Below are 19081 nucleotides of genomic sequence, written 5' to 3' on the forward strand. Positions count from 1 at the left end.
CCATTCACTGGGATGGGCTAAAGTCTGGTAAGTTTTCACTGGCCAAGAGCATGATTCCAAAAGATGTTTTGTCTTGTACAAGACTTGGGCCACCAGATGGTCACGGTCACCATGTCCTAGGGGCTGTTGGATCTTTTGTAGTTGGCACCATCATCCTTCACAAGACATCCTGGCCTTGAGGTTCTGTCTGAGCCTTATGACAGGGCTGAAGGACTTCAGGTGCTTGGGTTGCTGTTGCTGTTAAAGAAGCACAAAGGTGGGAGTAAGAAAAAGAGGAAAAAGAAATTCATGCAATCTCCAATGGGCAATCAACATGTCTACATGTAGAGTTGTGTATAATCTGACCCAAAGATGAAGGCAGTAAAGAGGAATAGACACCCTATAAAGAGGGAGATGCCAAGGGTCTCATTCCATTTTGGTCACACAAAATCTGAGGCAAATGCAGGTCTGTGCCAGGAGTCAGTGTTCTCAGCCAAAGTGGCCTTCAGGTCCCTAGGAAGCAACCCAGGCAACTGTTATCATAACGCACACATCACTGGTGTGACCTACAGCAAAGCTAGTAGGACACTGACTTCCAGAATGAAGGTTCTTTAAGCCTGCTAAGAGCAGGTGAAGCTAGAGTTTACTTGGGCTTCTCTTTGGTAACGATTCCCTCATTGTGTGTGAGCATTCTGCTTCAGTGGTTTTACCAGTCTCATGACAGGTCTGTTGAAAGAGGATAACAGTAGAGAAGCAATATGCTATGCTACAAAGGGTATGGTTTACTGTGGCCAAGGGTTTATTTGGTTGTCTCAGCCTTTTGTCTTAACTTTTATCCCTAACTGTCTTGGGAATAGGATTTCTTTTCTACTTACCCGAACAATGATATATTTTCCTGCCATCAGATCTCCTGATTTCAGTTGTCTCCAACTTTGTTCAGCTGCAGGTCCAGGGGCTGGGGTGGAGGCTCTGCTAGCAGCTGCTGGGGCAAAAGACAGAGAGAGGCAACCACAAATCATCTAGCTTGCAAACACCTCTGGTGGTTTGCACACAGAACCTTTGAAACTCCTGCCCTGGTGACATCTACTGTCACTGGGTTCCAGCAGCTGAGCGTGTGAACGGCAAGTTGACTTGTTCTTTATCCTCTGCAAGGTGAGATGCTGCTGTGGCTTCAGAGGTGAGTGAACTGGCTCTTGGAGCTCAGCTCGCTGCACACTGTTCCCCTGGGGATGAAGTGGCTCTGGGGAGTTGCAGTGCAGCTGATGTCCAGATTAGGAATCTTCCAGGATCCATGCTCACATTTAGCCAAAACCGAAATGGGTTAGGAAAGGGACAAAAATAGGGAAGGGAGGGGTTGCTGAGGAGGTGGGAGGATGATAGAGTAGGAATCGTCACCCCGAAGAGGCATGAAGTCCAGTGACCTCATTACTTGGGATCACTCTCAGGGCAGCAGCTGTAAGGGTCAGTGGCTACTGGGGAATGGGCATCGAAGAGCATGGTGGGCATGGAGCCAAACACCTGAGCTTGAATCCTCGCTCTGAATATTAATCTGATTAGAGTACTAAGCTAGGTTTTTAAACCTTTCTACGCTTCAGAGCCCTTATCTCAAAAAATTGATAAATAATTTATCTGCATCATAGGGTTGTAATGAAGGTTAAATGAGATAAAAACGGCACTATGGACAGTGCTGTCTTCTAGAACTCTCCAAGACAACGGAAATGTTCTTTGTGCTGTCCACTTCAGTACCTCCTGGCTGCTGTGGCTACTGTGCACTTGAAATTGGCTAGCATGAATGAAGAACTGCAGCTTTAATGAACTTAAATTTAAACACTACATGTGGCTAGAGACTGCCTTCTTGGCTGTCACAGGCCTGGAGTCATTCCAGGCAAGTAGGAAGTGCTTGAGGAAAGCTAAGCCACCACCATAAAGAAGAGTGAGCTGGGAAGCTTCATGCTTCAGAGCCTTCCTCTCAACTGGAGTTTGGATTGCTGAGGTCTAGGAAGGTGAAATGGCTTGTGCAAAGGCACTTGGGATACAGCCTGCAGGGTCTGGGGCCACGTCCCTTGCTGGAAGTAGAGATTCAAGGAAAGAACTGAGACCATTTTTGAGTTTGGTTCAAAGGACAGAACAAATTGGAAAAGTGTACCAAAAGCCTAGAACTTAGGACAGGAGCCGAAGGACCAAGAGTAGGGTGAAGGTGGAGCCGGACTGGGAAGGTAGTTCTGGGCTGGGCCTGCAGGGGCAGGAATCCTTGTGAAGCATCTGGCCACCACCCTCATTTCCTTCCCTGCCGGCTCCTTTCCTTCTAGAAAGCTACTGGAGAGAGCGGGCAAGGACCCATGGAAAACTTTGTGTCAGGTCTGCAGCGACCTCTTGTGGCTTTAGGGCAACAACTGCCTTAAGGAGGGACTCTGGATGGACCTCTCTGTCCTCATTGGCCCATCCTTCTTCCTTCTGTTCATCATTTCATCCATCCTTCCCCCAACGAATCTTTCATAAAAGCTCTTCTCTATGCCAGTCCACCCCTGCCTCCATGAGCTCTGGAAACAACAGGTATACGCTATAGTCTGTGTTTCTTAAGGCATTTCTCTCATGTCTCCATTAGTCTATTTGTCACGCTATATTATATTTGTTTTATTGTCTTTCTCTAGCCCCACTCTTCAATCTCTTCAAAGGAAAGGATAAAATCTAATTCATCTTTGAATTGCACAGCATGAGAGTCAAGATACATCAAAGTAGAATTGTTAGGAGTTCTGGAGTCAGAAAAATATGGGTTATAATCCTGGTTAGGTGGCTTACTAGGTGGGGTACCTTGGCCAATGATTTAACCTCACTAAGCTTCAGATTTTAAATTTGTAACACGGTAATAAATGGGTAACACCCAGTAATACCCAATAACATACCTAATAATGAATATTTCTATTCAAATAATTGTGGGTATATTGAAATACCCAATATACCCAATAATAAATTGGGTGATACCTGATATTTAATATTACGGAGATGATTATGCTTTTGTATACACAGCATCTTGTATGTTCACTTGCTCCACTTGAAGTTAGATTTTTTAATATCTCCTTATATTCTTACCCCACCAGTGCTATTCTATCATCGTCTCCTGAGTTCAACCACTTCATCTCAACTGGGTCCTTGCCATACGTGATTCTGAAAGATCCTCAAGTCTTCTTCATCTTAAAAAAAATCAAACCAAGCCAGCAATGCTTCCTTTGATTTCACATCCACTGTGAGGCTCCATTCATAGTCAGTGTAGACTGGTGTGCCTCAAAGGTTACAGGTGTTATATGGGTCTTCTCAGCCCTCAGACCCCACTTCCAGCGGGGAGCAGCTTCACTCGTTACCCAGTATTTCATTTAAGGATAATCTTTACGTGCTGCAAAGCAGAATGAATGGGCAGCACTGGGCTGTACTTGCTCACCTCTCACTCAGCCCAGTCTGATTTGTCTGCGGCCTCCTTCATGTCTCCAGCAGATCCAGCACACAGGTCTGTCTTCACTTTGTGTGACTGTTCCTGTCTTACTGCCTTCCTTAAACAGTGAGACAGGGCCTCTGCGGCTTTCCTCCCATCTCCTCTTCCCACACTCCCCTGCAGTCTCCACCTTCCTCCTCTGGGGCCTTTGAAGGAGTTCTGCAGACCCTGGTTCTCCTTCCACTCTGTATTCTCTCATTGAGCTTTCTTAAATTACCACCTCCAAGCCAATGAATCCCAAATTTATCTTCCTAGCCCAAGCCAGAACCCCAAGTTTTAGATATGAGGGGGTCTGTTTACCTCAGAGCTCCACAAGGAGAGCTCCTTAAACTCAACTTGTAAAGACTGAACCCAGCCTCTGCCTCCCAACCTGGTCCTCTTCTGGGGCTTCCTGTGTGAGCTGACAGGACCACTTACCCTGATGTGCAAGTCAGAAACCTGGATGACTCTAATTGGCCCCAAGTTAAGGCTTAGCCCAGCCAGAATGTTCTCAGTAATGCAAGCCCTTTGGATAAGAGGTGTTGTGGATGTGTGCTCTGTATTTCTGCTCTTTATTATCTGCCCCCTGCTTTCTCTTCCTGCTAGTCTGACTAAATCCTAGCATGTCTTAGATATCAGTTTGTAGAGGCCTTCCTTGCAGAAATGCTGTCTTGACCACTGTCTGGGCTGGGTGCACATACGTGCCCTGTCCTTGTATTTGGCATGTTCCCTTGACTTTGTAAACTTCTCTCGCCTCCATATTTGCTTCAGGACCAAAAGCTTCCAAGGGCAAGGGCCATGTTTGGCTTATCCTTCCCTGTTCCTTCAATGCGCAGTGGACACTGTGTGTTCATTAAATGTGTGGGATGGGACTGAGGTAAAGTGGAACACCTTCTTTTTGGTCCGTCTTATTCATGGTAACAGCAGGGTGATGTTTAGTGAGTTATTCTCTCCTCTGCCCTCCTGCAGGCCCTCTTAGTGTCTCATTCTCTTTTCTTAAATAAGCCGATTGCAGGATGCGGTTTCTGTACACAAAGGTGGTTCGCTGATTCAGAGTTGGCCTAGTATCCATATAATTCAGTGCCTTTACGCTTTCCTTAGTGGCAGTGGGATGTCATGTTTCTGTGGAGGGATTCTGACTTCATCTATGCCGTCCCCTTGAGCCACAACTCCACACTCCATCTCTGTGTTCCCTGTTTTAATTTTATATGCACTCCTTACATCTCTTCTTGCATGTAACTTCCTAGGTAGCATGGTAAATTTTTTTCTTTTGTTCATTTTTTTGGTGTGATGCAGATAGGCCATCCTTCACTGAAAGTCTGTGGTTACCAAAGGCAGCCTCAGAAATTTGAGAGTGGCTCCAAAGAGAAGCTGAAAACTGCTGGAGGCTCATTCTTCCCTGGAGATTGTGGAAGAAAAGCATATATAATTAAAGTGATAAATTGGATTTTTTGGGTTCTCTGTTTACCTCTGTCAAACATAATCTATTTCATGCATTTTACAGAATGCATAAAATAGGTCAGAATTAATTTTCTTCAGTTTGCTTATTTTCCCCTCCAGTTCCCCGGGTAGATGTGGAACCCAGAGGGGAATGGGAAGACTGTAAGCTTTGTGTATTTAGAGGAGATGGTGCTAAAGGATTTAATGCACTGGACCCTGGGAGCTGGACACCCATGAGCAAGTAAGCAATGACAAAAGGTAATGAGCATCAGGGAGAGTGGGCTGAGGAGTCATCGTGGCTCAGCCTGGCAGCTTGTTGCAGTCCTTAGCTCTCAAAGTGCGCCTTCCTCTGCTCGTCCACGCCACTCCTCCCACCCTCAGCTTCTCCCTCTACATGTGCATATGGACAGGCACAAATATCGTCCCCCCAAAGGACAGACCTCTCTCTTATGCGCATCCCACCTTTCAAGGCCACCCTCCCCACCCCCTCTCTTCGGTGGTCCCTGTTTGTGCCCCAGTCCCCCACTCCCTCCACCCAGCTGCTTCTGCCAGTCACAAAGATTTCTGTGCTGCCAGCTTTGAGAAGGGGCAAACTCTGCCCCCTGCTTCTTTGATGGCTCAGCGTTTCCGACGGTTGAATGACGTCCCAACGAAACGCTTTCCTTTCTTGGTGTCCCTCACATCACCCTGCCTTCTTCCTGGTTCAGTCTGATGGCTGGATTCACCTCTTTTCCCTGACATTCAATGAAAGGATGCTCTGAGCTTGGGCCTGCTCCCTTTCCCCCTTGTCTACTTATACGTCTGCCTAGTCCCATGGCTGTAAATATGCTAGTGACACCCAGACCGATCGATTCCCAGCCTGACCTGAGAATACACAGTTGCCAGCAGCTCTCCTCCATCTGGAACCAACCAATCAACAATGCTTTTTGTTGCTCCTGACCTCCTCCCATCATCAATTTCCTTCCTTCCTTTCTTTTCTTTTTCTTTTACAATACCTGGGATTTAAACCAGGGAGTGCTGAGATATACCTTTCCCCCAACTTTAAAAAGTTAGTTTGAGACAAGTTCTCACTGAGTTGCATAGGCTGGCCTTGAACCTGTGCCACTCCTGCCTCAGCCTCTGGAGTAGTTTTCTTACCTTGTAGGTTTCTCATCGCCCCGCCCCAGTTGCTCAAATGGAAACCTCAGAGTCGTGCTTCCCATCTAGTCTGTTACCAAATTCACTGATTCCTCTCTAAAATACACCTCAAATCTTCCTCATCTCCCCTGCTTCCTGGACACCCCAGATTCTTTGCCTATGTTACCACGAAGGCCTCTTTGTTACTTATTTTTTCTGTTCCTTTGCTCTTGCCTTTCTTTCCATTTCACACATGGAAGAAAACAGTGACCTACTCATAGTCCAGCCAGACGGATGTAAACCCTCCTCTGCTCAAAACCAAGTCATTCCACCACTGCGCCCAGGATAAAGCAGGCCTTGCCGGTTCCATCCTGGGGGCCGAGCCTCGGTGGGGGCTCCTCTCCTACGCTGCCTGCTCGGGGCGATCTTGCGGCTTTATCAGTGCTGGGGAGCCCTCCTCCCTCACTCTTCTTCACTCCTCCCTTTCCTTGGAGGCGCTTCCCCAATCTACCCCCCCCCCAAAACAAACGAATGAAGGAATAAATAAACAATACACGGTGAATTTAAACATATTATTAAATAATCAAGAGATTCCAGCAAGTACATCTGGGTGGCCATTACTCAGCACTATTTGATTACAAATTTTTGTTATATTTGCTTCAGGTTTTTCTTAAAGAAATAAACCACTCCGAACCTACGGAAGCCCCAGGTGCACTCCCCTAATTCTAGTCTCCTCGCTCTCCTTCCAGGAGCAACCCCTGCATTATTTCACACCCTACACACACACACACACACACACACACACACACACACACACACACACACACACGTGTGCCCCCGGCGACCCACAGCCAGCGCTGGGCGTCCCCCGCTCTGGCTCTGCACTGCCCAACCCGTTTCCTCGGCGGGGTTTGTGAGGTGGATTCAGGCCGGCAGATGCGGCTTTCGTTGTCATTTTCACTGGGGCACTGTATCAGAGGTCTAACTCCACCTGCCTTCCTAGTGACGGATGGTGGTACCCTTGGGTGTGGATTGTTGGCCACTGTGAACTATGCTGCTGAGAACATTTGTACGCATCTCCTTGGGCACATGTTTGAGCGTTTCTCTAGGGTAAAGCCTTAAAAATAATCTCTGAATAATAAAATATGTGTCTCTTCAACTTTGCTAGATAATGCCAGATTGCTCTTTGAAATGGTCGAGCATTTCTTCTCAAAGGCAGCGTGGGGGAATCTCCGCCTCCTTCCCGAAGGAAGGGCACCGCTGTTCCGGCCACCAGGGGGCGCCAGGCAGCATGCGGGACTCCCCTCTGGTTTTGTCAGGGGATCCCCTGGTGGTTGGGTGCACGTCAGGGTGCCACAGGCGCCTGCACAACTGTCCCAGACCCTGGGTCGCTGGGAGATGGGGATCTAATCTTCCTGTCCCCCAACTCTTATAAAATTTGAAAGCAATGCAAAACAAAACTTTCCTCGTGTTGATAGAAAACTAAGAAGAGTTTACATCGCTAAAATGAACATCTACGTATATGTTTGAAATCCAAAATATACAAACTTAACATTTTCCTTTCACATATCTATTTGCTGTGGATGTTTCGTTTAAGATATAAAGCAGTTCTTGCTGGTTTTTTCTTACCCCTCCTTCTGGGAGGCAGCTGAAATCCTGAGTTTGGTGGGTGTCCAAACTACTTATTTTTATAACATATGTAAGTCTCCATAAACAACTTGTAGTCCTGTTTATTTTTATTCTGTATTTAATATTCTGCAAGTTTCTTTCCTACCTACCCAGTGTTGTTTCCAAAACACATCTATATTGGTGTTGGTATCTCCAATGCACTATTTTCCTATTTTCCTAAAAGTATCTTTTTAGATTGTTTGCAGTTTCTGGCTAAACGATGGTGCATGTACATTCTGTGAGGGCAGAAGTTTTTGTCTCTTGTTTATTCTCAAATTTCAGTCCCTGGAGTTTGGTCTGGCACGTAGTAGGTGCCAGTAAATATGTAGTGAGTAAATGAATAAATGAACAGCTCCATACATGTCTTTAAGATGCTCAACTGCAGAACTTGTCTATAAATATTCATATATGTGTATATGAGGTGCCTGGATTTTGGAAGTCTTCATTCTCCAAAGCTATTGTACCAACTACACGTCCCTAGCACTTTGAGAGTTCTGGTTTCCCCTTACCTTTAGTATTTTGAGATTTAGTGTACGTCCAATACTGCTGTATATGAAATCGTATCTTATTGCTGTTTTAATTTGTGTTTCTCTAATTCCTTTCTGATTTTCCTCACTTGAGATTCCCCTGGACTTCCTTGTGGCAGAAGTGGTTGAGGAGGATGGAGGGGCACTCCAAGGATGTAGCCTGGTTCCTGCATGCATCCCCAGCCTCTCTTCCTCCTTGGAGAGGTTTGAGAACATGCGCCAGGGCAGTTCTAAGGGCCCCAGGTCTGAAGAACACAGTGTGCAGACCCTGGGTCACCCTTCCTTCCCAGTCCCACTTTGAGCTCTGAAGCCCTTGTTGCAGGATGGGGGAGGCTCTATGGGCGCCCACACTGGTCTGTTATTCTTTAGGTCTTCAGCTGAAGAATGCCAGCCAGGCGAGCTCTAGGTTCAGGGGTCCTGGTGTTTGCAGCTGCCTTGATTGCTCCAGAGATCCTGCATATAACCATGGGGCAAGTGGTCTTTTGTGTTGGCAACATGCCTCCCTTTACAGGAAAACATATCACCTGGTCTATTTGGCTCCTCTGCACTTGGAAACTGGCCACTCTTTGGAGAAAACAGATTTGAAGGTAAGGGGACAGATGAAAGGGGAGAGGGGGTGAAAGTGGGAAGGGTAACTGAGCTAGAAGGCTTGGGTAATCAGGGCACGCCCCAGTCGTGGGACAGCGGGGAGGGATCCTGGAACAGCAGACAGCACCAGGGGTCACTGCCCCTGAAGATATTTAAATCAGGTCAACTGAGATAAAATGTGACACCAGTGAATCAGGCAAAGCAGTGGGCGCAGGAGCCAGTGCCAGCTGTCATCTGAAAGGCAGATATTTCTGGCACATAGGGATGACACTCACTTGAGATCCTTTCCCATTTGAAAAGCATTAAAAAATCATAACTTGCAAGCCCAGAGGGTGAGCACTCTGACTTAACAACCCTTCGACTTTCTTTTGCAAAGCATTAAAGTCATTAACTTCCAGCGAGAGGGAAAAGCAGGTTCTTACTTAAACTCTTATCTTCTGAGAAGTCTTAAAAACCAGCAGCAGTAAGCCCTCGTCTCTCTCTGACAACATGAAATCAGAAAGCACCATACTGCTGCTAAGTAATGGGGCCATTCTGTTAGAATGTAACTTAAGAAAAACTGGACTTAGTGACATGTTCTTTACTCAGAAGCCTGGGGTGACTCCACACTGTTGATCAGATGTGGTCCTTACGCTTGGGAGTGAGTTTCTGTTGCCCTTTCACTACCTACCATGTGTTCTCTGCTGCCCACTGGATGACATTATTTCATCTATGCCATCTGATTCCTCTATCTTTCCCTCCCCTCACTGACACCCACTCATCATGCCCACCTCTTGCTCTAAGCCATGTTGGATGGACTCTGTTCCCAACACATACTACTGATATTTTAAATATCACCAAACATTTATATATCCCTTTAGGATATCCAACTATGCCTGCCATGTCTCTTTGAAAGGTTCAACTTTTTGAATTTCATCAAACTCACTCCTCTTACATCTTTAATACTACAGCATTGCTTACATATTTGTGCAGTGTGTTTTCCACTTGCATGCCTCCATCTTTGCATTTACACTTGAGAGTATATGTGTCACATATTCCTCCACTAGGTTATCCATCTACTAGATTATTTTCTTACCATTTTTTCATTTCCCTGAAGATAACCAGGTATGTGACAGCACATCAACTACTTTATGTTTATTGAGCATCCATGTGCCAAAAATTGTGCTAGATGCTAGAGGAAGAGACACAGCCCTTAGGCTCTGGCAGGAAAGAGATATTAAATAATGTAGGTGATCAAGGAAGATGCTTGGGGAATATGTGGGGAATGAATGGAAAACTTTCTCTGAGGAAGTGATATGTAAATTGAGACTATTAGGTGTTAGTATGACCCAACATCTAGGCAAAAAACTAAGGAACAAAGCATGCCGAGTGAAGGGACTAACAGGTGCCAGGATTGTCACATGGAGCAATGCAGCCCTGCATAATGACCAGCTCGACAGGTGACCTCTGAACCCTTAGGGTACCCTGACTGATAAGAGTGCACATCTAAGACCTCAGGCCAGCCAGATCATTCATGCTAACAACGTAGTCTGTGGTGAACACCTGTTTTCATATGCCTAGCCTGCTTGGGCCCATGCTGTTTGAATTTGACCTCGGTTGAGGCGGAAGACTGAGTGGTTAAGGTCAGTCAGATACATGCTGGATACTCACGTGACTGACCCCAAATAAAATCTTGGGGCAGCAAGGTTCAGGGGAACATCCTTGGCCGGCAGTATTTTGTATGTGTGGTCATACATTGTTGCTGGGAGAATTGAGCACCATGTGACTGCTCTGGGAGTGGAAGAGTGGAAGCTTGTGCCTCCCGTCTTCTGGAATCTGTCCTATGTGCCTTTCTCCTTTCCAGATTTTAGTTTGTATTATTTCACTGCAATAAATCATATACAAAACTAAAATAGCTTGTGTGAATTCTTCTAAGAATCATCCAACATGAGAGTAGTGGGGAGTCCAACACAGGTAGGGTAGAGAGGACAAAGGCTGTGGAGACAGGAGCATCTGAACTGAGGGAGGAGATGAAAGAATTGGATTCCTTAGATCCTTATACATTAGGGTCAAGAATGGCATGCTTGCCTATCTGATTGACCCCAGTGTGGCCTCTTTATTTATAAAATTGTACTCTGTGGCCCTAGCTAGATCTCATGCAGGGTACCTACAGAAGATATGTAAATTAGATGCTTTTCCTGGGATGGAGGAGCCCCTGGGCATATAAAACTTACTGGAGGAGATAAGCAATGTCACCCATGAGATGGTTGTCCTGATTGTCATTTTCCATATGGCCACCTTGGATTTGGAGTAGTCAGCACTCAACACATATGAGTAAAGAAGAGATGGTCTGTTTATTATAAAAGCTGAGAGAAAAATCCCAGAACTGTTTGCCATACTGAATGTCACATATTGAAAATTCAGTGAGGTGACATCACTAATTTGTTTCTTGATCACATATGCATGGTAACAGAGTGAAGTCAAGGGAAAAACAGGGTGAGAGTGGTTGAAGCAATTTAAGTAATTCATTGGCACGATGGACCCTGTTATCAAGGCTGCAAATAAGTCATCAGCTTCAGGCATGGACGTGCACCGAGGTGTTTCTCAGACTGCTGCTTGTGTGGGCAAGCACACTGCCTTCTCAAGAGGATGCCTTGAATCCACAATAGCCTGAGAGAGCTTTAAACGTAATGGAAGATGTGCTTGTGTAACTCATTTCTAAATTGGCAGGGTACTGCATCTTTGATGGTGTCGGAGTGGAGAACCTGTCGGGGATGTGGCAGGTGCTGGCAGCCGGGTCTCTCCCAAATCAGAGCCGTGCTGAGGAAGAGGTGGGCAGTACACTCAGGAAGCCATGTGATCTGAGGGCTCCAGGGATGGTTCCATGAGTCCAAATGCCCAGATTCTGGGGAACCCAAGATACTGCTATGTATTTTTGAATCACAGGCTCAAGGGGGTAGAGTTGGAATGTTGCTTTACCATGTGACTTTGGATAAGCTACTTAAAAACCCTCTGGGTCTCAGTTTGCTCATCTGTGCATTGGTTATTGAAATAGGAATTTGCCCATGGGTTTTATTATTTATTTATTTTTCACAGGTTTTATTTTTTGAGAAGTGAATGAGGGAATGTCTGTAAAGTACCTGGCTCAGGGCTGGGTATGCATTAAGGGGTCAAACAACAACGACAAAAACAGAAAGGGCATTAAGCATTTTTAAAATAAACCATCAGACATAAAAAGACCTCTTGTGGGGGCTCCATGCCAGTCATACACACTTCAGGACCATCCTGCTGAGTGAGGACATCTGTGTGCTCTGAATTAGACAACAGTGAATGTGACAGAACCACACTGATGAGAATTCACTATTTTGGCCTTCAGTGCCCAGGCTGTGTGTTAGAGAGCTGCAGATAATTCAGGTGCTGTTGTCTTCAGCAGCATGTACAGCACCAAACAGAAGATGAAGAGACGGGTCCCTGAAGGCCATGTGGACAAGATGGATCCCATGGTCAGCTCTGACAATGACGAAGCCTCTCCTGCGTCCCTGCAGCCAGGGAAAATCTTGGTAGGTGTAAGTCTGCTCAAAGAAACAAGAGCTCTGGGCTCCTGAGATGAATTGGGTTTCTGTCCCCGCTTCTTCAACACAAGTGTGGTTTCTGGTATGTTATTCATCTCTCTAAATCTGTTTCCTCATCCATGAAAAGGAGAAAATACCTGGCTACCTGAATTGAAGAGTTAAGGATAAAACAATATAAGTCAATACATGAGTATAATTGACAAATATGAGTATTCAGAAATAAAAAACACATTGCCATCAACACCCTCAACATATTCCCTCTCACTTCCAACATGCTTATCCTGTCATGTTTGGCGCTGTCTGTAGCCGTCCTGGAAGTCCTCCTTTGGGAGTGTCTTTAGTTGTGCCATTGTGGTTGCCTCAATTTCCTGAATTGATTCAAAACATTTACCTTTCATGGTCATTTTGATTTTGGGGAAGAGCCCAAAGTTGCACAGTACCTGATCCTGCTGCATGTAGGTGAGGATACGCTGCAATACTTCATGAGCCCACCTTTCTGCTGGATGGCACCTGGCAGCAGTATTCATCGTATTTTTGATCATACCTTGTTGACATACAAAAGAGGACCTTCAGAATTGCTTCAGAAAGTGGCAAGAATAATGGGATAAAAATGTGTAAAGCAAAGGGGAGTATTTTGACAGGGGTTAATGGCAGTGTGTCTTTTACTGTGATAAATCTTTTTTAAAAATTTAAACATCCACCATATATTTTAATCACCCCTTGTATATAAGCCTGGCCACATGGTAAGAATGTCATAAATGATGGTAATAGGATCATATAAACAAGCACAGGGTCGTCATGACAAAGGGTGAAATGCATTAGTGGTGACTGTCACTGTTTTGTGGCATCAATCCTGTGAGAGCATATTTAGTTTCCTTCCTAGAAGGAATGGTGATGCCTGCTGCACAAGCACAAGGACCCAAGTTCCATCTCTGATACCAAAAAAAAAAAGAATGGTGAGATACAGAGAGCAGACATTTTTGAAGTGAAGCCTGGAAAATGGGTGCAGTTCATTCTGGGAAATGGTTTATGGTTTGGATCAATTTCCCACCCAGGTGACATGCTCATCATCGCCCTAGGTAGACCCAATTTTGGGATTAGTGTGGGGGGCAAGCAGGAGAATGTACACAAGCAGCAGATCTGCTCAGCCAGGGGAAGGTCAGCAATGCGCCCCTTGTAGGCAGGATCCTTTCAGGCTATGAATGGCTGTAAGGGTGCTGACTGAGGCTGGTTCCCAGGGATCTGTGGGTTTCTGTCTCCACTCTAATCCTTTCTACAGTGGGAAGCTGTGTGCTGGGACAAACAGCCTGTCTGACAAGGAACCTAGAACCCAGAAAGCACAAGGACCCAGGCAGAGTATGCTGCAGGGGATGTGGAGGTGGAGAGCCAGGCTAGGGAAGGATATTCTCAAAGAAGAATATGGGTGGTTCTCTTCTCATCTTGACTCCAGCTGTTTCTGCATCTGAACAGTTTTTTGGGAGAGGAACCCAAGAGGTGATTAGCAAAGACCCCAGGTGATGTGGTTTCCAGATAGAAAAGCCTCTGTTCAGCACAAAATCCTGATTGTGTACAGAGCAGACACATAATGGGACTTTTTTTTTTTTGGCACAGGAGATCTAACTCAGGACCTTGGGCTTGTGAGGCAGGCAGCAGAACCACTGAGCTAAATCCCCGGCCCTACATAATGGGACTTTAAAAGCACAGCCATGGAAGCAGTGGCTGCTGGAGCTACGCTCATCAGCAACTCATTGAGAGCAGAATGCTCATGGATATACAAAGTTAGTGAGGTCTACTGCCATCTTGGAAATGTAGCCTGGGAAGGCTGAGGGACTGGAGATGCCTGCCAGAGATGGCTTAAAAGGCAAATGGGTCAGAGTTGGCCTTTGTCCTCTACTAAGATGTATGCATGCCCAAGTCTGTTTCCTCCTCTGTTCCCATAGGAAATGAAAGCTGATGACAGCAGCTGCTGCCTGTTGGTCAGATGCAGTGGTTCTCAAATGGAACAGATTTGTTCACAAGGGACATTTGTCACTGTATGGAGACATATTTGGTTGCCACAACTGGGAACAGGGGGTGTGTTACTGGCATCCAGTGGGGTGCTGCGAAACGTCCTATAGTGCACAGCACAGCCCCAAGGGTTGGGGTGCTGAGGCAGGGAAGTCTGGTCTGATGCAGTGCAAAGGTGCCTTTTCCCTGGAGGAAGCTTGCTACTCCCACCGCCCCGTCCCAGGGTAGGACAGAATGGGAAAAGGTCACGGATAATCTCTTATTCTTCATGGGCAAATACAGAAGAGAGGGAAATGAGAGGGCAAAGAAGGGGGCGGCAGGGATGAGTCCAAATGGAGCTTCAGGCCAAACTTTCAAGGTAGATGGAAGGATAAGGGCAGAGTTTTTCATTTCAAGTCAACTCTTACTTATTTAAAAAGCGATTTCCTTAAGCACGTAATTATATGTTTATTTCCCTAAGGAACTCTTGAAGCAGAGGAGACCAGCTTAAATTATGGGGAGAGAGGCTGCACACAGGGCTTTAATGGGGTTAGAAAAATTTTCCATTTCCTTCAAAGGAGACTCAGGAGGAAGGGAAGGGCAGATTCTGCTCCTGCAGTGCAGAGCATGTGGGGAGATGGAGCAAGAGAAGATTGGAGAGACAGAAAAGATGGGATTGGCTGCATGGCCCCAGCAGGTCAGCACTTTGTGCAGACATGAACTTGGGGTGCAGTTTCAAACCTGCCACCTGTCTCTCCATCATTGTTAGTCCTTAGAATGGAGCAAAGAAGTCCAGAAGGGGGCTGTTCACATCTTTTGTGCACCACTTCCTCCACTTGAAAGCATAGGTAAGCGCACACACACACACTCAGTCCTCTGGGAGACACTCAAGACACAGGACGAGGGTCAGAGTGGTGGGGGTGGCAAGGTGGCTGGGGCTCCTGGTGAGAGGCGGGTAAGGGTTTCACTCAGTGAGTCCTCTCTTTGTGCTATTTCTCAATCCTCTGTTGCAGCCTGACTGCTTGGAATTGTGGGTTTCTTCTCTTTGGGACAAATCCCCACCTGGAAAGACCAGGTAGGAACCAAGAAAAAGCGAAGGAACTGATCCTTCAGATTCAACTCAGAGAAGAAAATGGGGGTGGGGCATGCAGCATCTTACAGCGTCTGATTGTTGAAACACTGGGTGCTCTTTTATGTAAGGATCAATTGGATGGCACTGAGCTGGCTGGTGGTAGAAGGGAGCAAGTAATGAGGAGTGGGTGGCTCAGGCCTGGCTCTGGCCTAGGCTCCAAGACATAAGGTCTATAAGAACTCTAGACTCTTTCCTTCCCTTTGTCCCCCTGTACCTGGAATGATAGACATGGTTTCTAACATCCATTATGTGTGACTGGACTCTGTACCTATACTCTCAGGAGCTATGAGCTCACAAGGGCAGGAATTGTATATTATTCTATGGAGAAGCCTCCGCTTCTAACAGAGCCTGGTACATATAGGGACTCAATATGTAACTCAGGATGAATTCTACCTTACTCAGCCCAGCTTCCAGCAGTTCATGCTGATGTCACAGAAAAAGTCCATTTGGTTACTGTATGCCATTTACCCCATCTCTCAGAAGTTGAAAGTGTGTGCGGATGACAGGATGGAAATCAACACAGGGATGGGGGATAACATCTGAGAAACATGGCCAAGATTCATAGCCCCAGAGCTTTTATTTATCACATATCCGGTCTGCACAATCACCCAGACAATCTCATTTCCGGCATTTCTTGGTCTGAGGATGGAGGCAGCATGGGCTGAAGGACCTGAGGCTGGCAGGAGATGCCCACTCTGGGGAGATGGAGATGATGGTCATCTGTGAACATGACAGCCAGGCCGTCTCTGCCTTGAGAGGAGCAGAGGTGACACACATGGAGTAGGCCTAGGCTGATGGGATGCATCAACAGAGACCCGATGGCCTGGGAGTGTCAGAGAGCAGGGGGCGCTGAGATTTGCATTCTTTTCATTGATCAGTTCCCCAGAAATCATATGAAGCACTGGCAGGGAACAGATATGCAAGAGTTTCAGAATCTTCAGGAGGCTGAAGATGTTTTGCAGTCCTGGCCCATCCTTCCACTTTCTAGAAGTGACTTGGGCCTCTGTGACCCTTGGCAACCCCATCCAAAGAACAGGGACAGTCTTTGCCTTTCCTAGAGAACAGGGTGCTCTGTAAGTGTTGTGCAGTATGAGCAGGTTCCTGTAAGTATTTACTCAAGGAAGCAGCATTAGGAACTCCTTCTCCCCACATCAGTGGGACCCCAGCCATCTTGTCATTTGGGACCCACCTGCAGGAAAGGGCTACTTCAGTCCAGCAGGAGCCACGGGAGCTGGAGGCTTGAAGCTTGAGTCCACTTCCTTCTGTCTCTGGTCTTACCTTCCATGTAGGCAGCAGAGCAGGGGCCTGGCAGGAGGGTGCTGAGGCCCCTTATTTAGTTCGTTGGTAGAACTGGAAGACTGCTTTCTCCTGCTCGTAGGTTTCGATGGAGCCGGGTCGCAAGCGCCGGATTTCAGCAATAGCATCTCCAGCAGCCAAGCCCTGCTCCTTCACCAGGTAGCAGGCCAGCATGGTGCCAGTGCGGCCGAATCCCAGGGCACAGTGCACTCCCACGGCCTGTGAAGAGGGAGCTTGGTGGGGTGGGGCTTTCTCCATACTTTCCTCCCCCTCCTGGGCAGGATTCCTGCTCCCCACAAGTCTGACACCCTCAGAGGACAGGAAGTACCATCAAAGGGTTCCAGAACTGGGCTCCTGAGCTGCTTTCCCAGATCTCTCTACCTTCGCTGTCCAACACGGGAGCCACTAGACAGGTAAGACTACTGAGCACTTAGAACGTGGCCAGTCCAAATTGAGATGGGTGGTGAAATATACACCAAGGTTTGAAGATGCAGCATGAAGGAAGATGGAAATAGCTTATTCAGAATTTACTATAAATTGGGCATGGTGGTGCACATTTGTAGTCCTAGCATTTTGGGAGGCTAAAGCAGGAGAACTGTAAGTTAAAGCCTTAGACTGTTTCAAAAGAAGACAAAAAAGGCTGGGATGTAGCTCACTGTGAAGGTCCTTGGTTCAGTCTCCAGTAACACACACACAATTTGTTTTATATTGATCATATGTCAAAATGATAACATTTCTGACTTACTGGACTATTACCAAAATTAATTTCACTTGCTTTTTACCACCTTTAAAAAGTATTGTGGTTGCTAGAAAATATAAAATTCCAACTGTGTCTCCGTTGTATTTGCACAGCACTGCTCTAGAAAATGGTAAACCACCTGCTTTTGGGGTCAACCCCACCTCTCCCAAATCGGCCCACCCCTTTCTCTTTCTTCCTCTCCTCAGTATCTGCTGGCCTTTTCCCGCCTCCCCTGCAGTTTGGCTCTCCCGCACCGGCTGGTCATCCGGTCGTCTCCGCGATCCCGCCCCCCCCCCCCCCCCCCGCTTCTCCCCCAGGTCGCGTCCCCGGCTCGCTGACCTCTCCTCGGGCGTTGGCCTCGTCCACGATCTGCACGAAGTGGTCGATCTGGTCCGGGGCCGGCGGGCAGAAGTCCGGGATGCGCAGTCGGTGCAGCGTTAGGCCAGGACTGCTGGTGCCGTGGGGGGGCCCGTGCTCGGTCAGGGACACCAGGTGTCGCACGCCCTGGTCCAGCAGGAACTGGTAGTGGGCGGGGAGCCGAGGCAATGCCAGCCCCGCCAGCCGGCCCGGGAGCACCCAGGAGAAGTTAGGGGGCTGCACACCCATGGCTGGGGGAGGGCACCCGGCAGGGGTCACCCGGCGAGTGGCCCTTCCGGCTTCGCCCTGTCGCCCGCCCGCCCTCGGGGCGGGGTAACCGACCCGTACCTGGACTGGCTCCTCCCGGCCACGTGGTCAACGGAGTCCGCCCCCCGGGTGACGCTCTTCTCCGCGACCGGCGATTGGCTGAGCCTCCGGGGCGTGGCCGAGACGCAACCCCTCCCCCCAGGAGCGACTCTGAGGGGCCCACGTTGCTTCAAAGCAGGAGCCGGACACTAGAAGGTTGGCTGGACAATCGGTAGCTGTCGGGTTCCCGTAGCTTTGCGCAACTCTGACATGGGAGAAGAAAACCTGGAGCAAATTGTTTTCTGTAGACGAAGAACTCGGGGTCGAGCTCTGCTGCTCCCTAGTGGTGCGCTGGAGTTACGGCTTCGCTGGCTGCTGCCCCTGCCTCTCCGTGGGCCTGGCCTCAATTTACCTTCTTTGCAGTGGATGCACACAGGATTTAAGAGACGACAAGTCTGTTTCCACCCTGGAGGAAGAATCACCTCTCCAATGACTGACTAGTCATTATCAGTGACTTCTTGATCTTTTTCAGTAAGAGAGAATTACCACCTCTAAAGTGGCTGTTTGCATTTTTCCATTGGTGGGACTGTTAAAAAATACTGAGCTGCCCTGTGGCACCCTAAAATCTTACTCAGAATAATGTTATAATAACAATAACAGCCGGTAACATAAGAGCGTTTATTGAGCATGTATTATGTGCCAAGTACTCTTTTAAACACTTTATATACATTAACTTTCTTGGTCCACACAATCATCTTAGGAGATAGGTGATCCAATCAGTCCCATTGTACAGATGAGAAAATTGAGGGCCTGGAGGGGTTAAGGAAGATGACTGTTGGCTTCAGAATCTTTAACAGCACAGTACTATTTCCTAAAATTGATCAGAAAATTTGTTCTGTTCACACGGGCATTCCCACAACCCATAAATGT

At 47.3% G+C, this 19081-nt stretch overlaps 1 protein-coding gene across 4 annotated transcripts; it reads right to left on the minus strand.

Annotated features, from left to right (window-relative positions):
• Positions 1-11098: 11098 nt before the first annotated feature.
• Dusp23 (dual specificity phosphatase 23) lies at positions 11099-18192 on the minus strand. 4 transcript variants are annotated; one of them, XR_002387502.2, is made up of 5 exons: positions 17828-18192; positions 16643-16968; positions 12776-12879; positions 12601-12703; positions 11099-12480 (listed from the first exon to the last, which is right to left on the minus strand). XR_002387502.2 is itself a non-coding variant. In XM_004858749.3 (2 exons), exons 1-2 carry the CDS (start codon positions 18092-18094, stop codon positions 16783-16785), a joined length of 453 nt encoding a protein of 150 aa, XP_004858806.2. In that variant the 5' UTR covers positions 18095-18192; the 3' UTR covers positions 16007-16782. The 4 variants fall into 4 exon arrangements, 1 of the variants encoding a protein (XP_004858806.2); XR_001184373.3 differs by having other exon boundaries at positions 12601-12879; XR_205815.3 differs by lacking the exons at positions 12601-12703; positions 12776-12879.
• Positions 18193-19081: the final 889 nt, after the last annotated feature.

Source organism: Heterocephalus glaber, unplaced genomic scaffold (genome assembly GCF_053883595.1).
Source record: "Heterocephalus glaber isolate CG9 unplaced genomic scaffold, H.glaber_assembly_v1.0 deba00001561, whole genome shotgun sequence".
In the NCBI taxonomy this organism is placed as follows: domain Eukaryota; kingdom Metazoa; phylum Chordata; class Mammalia; order Rodentia; family Bathyergidae; genus Heterocephalus; species Heterocephalus glaber.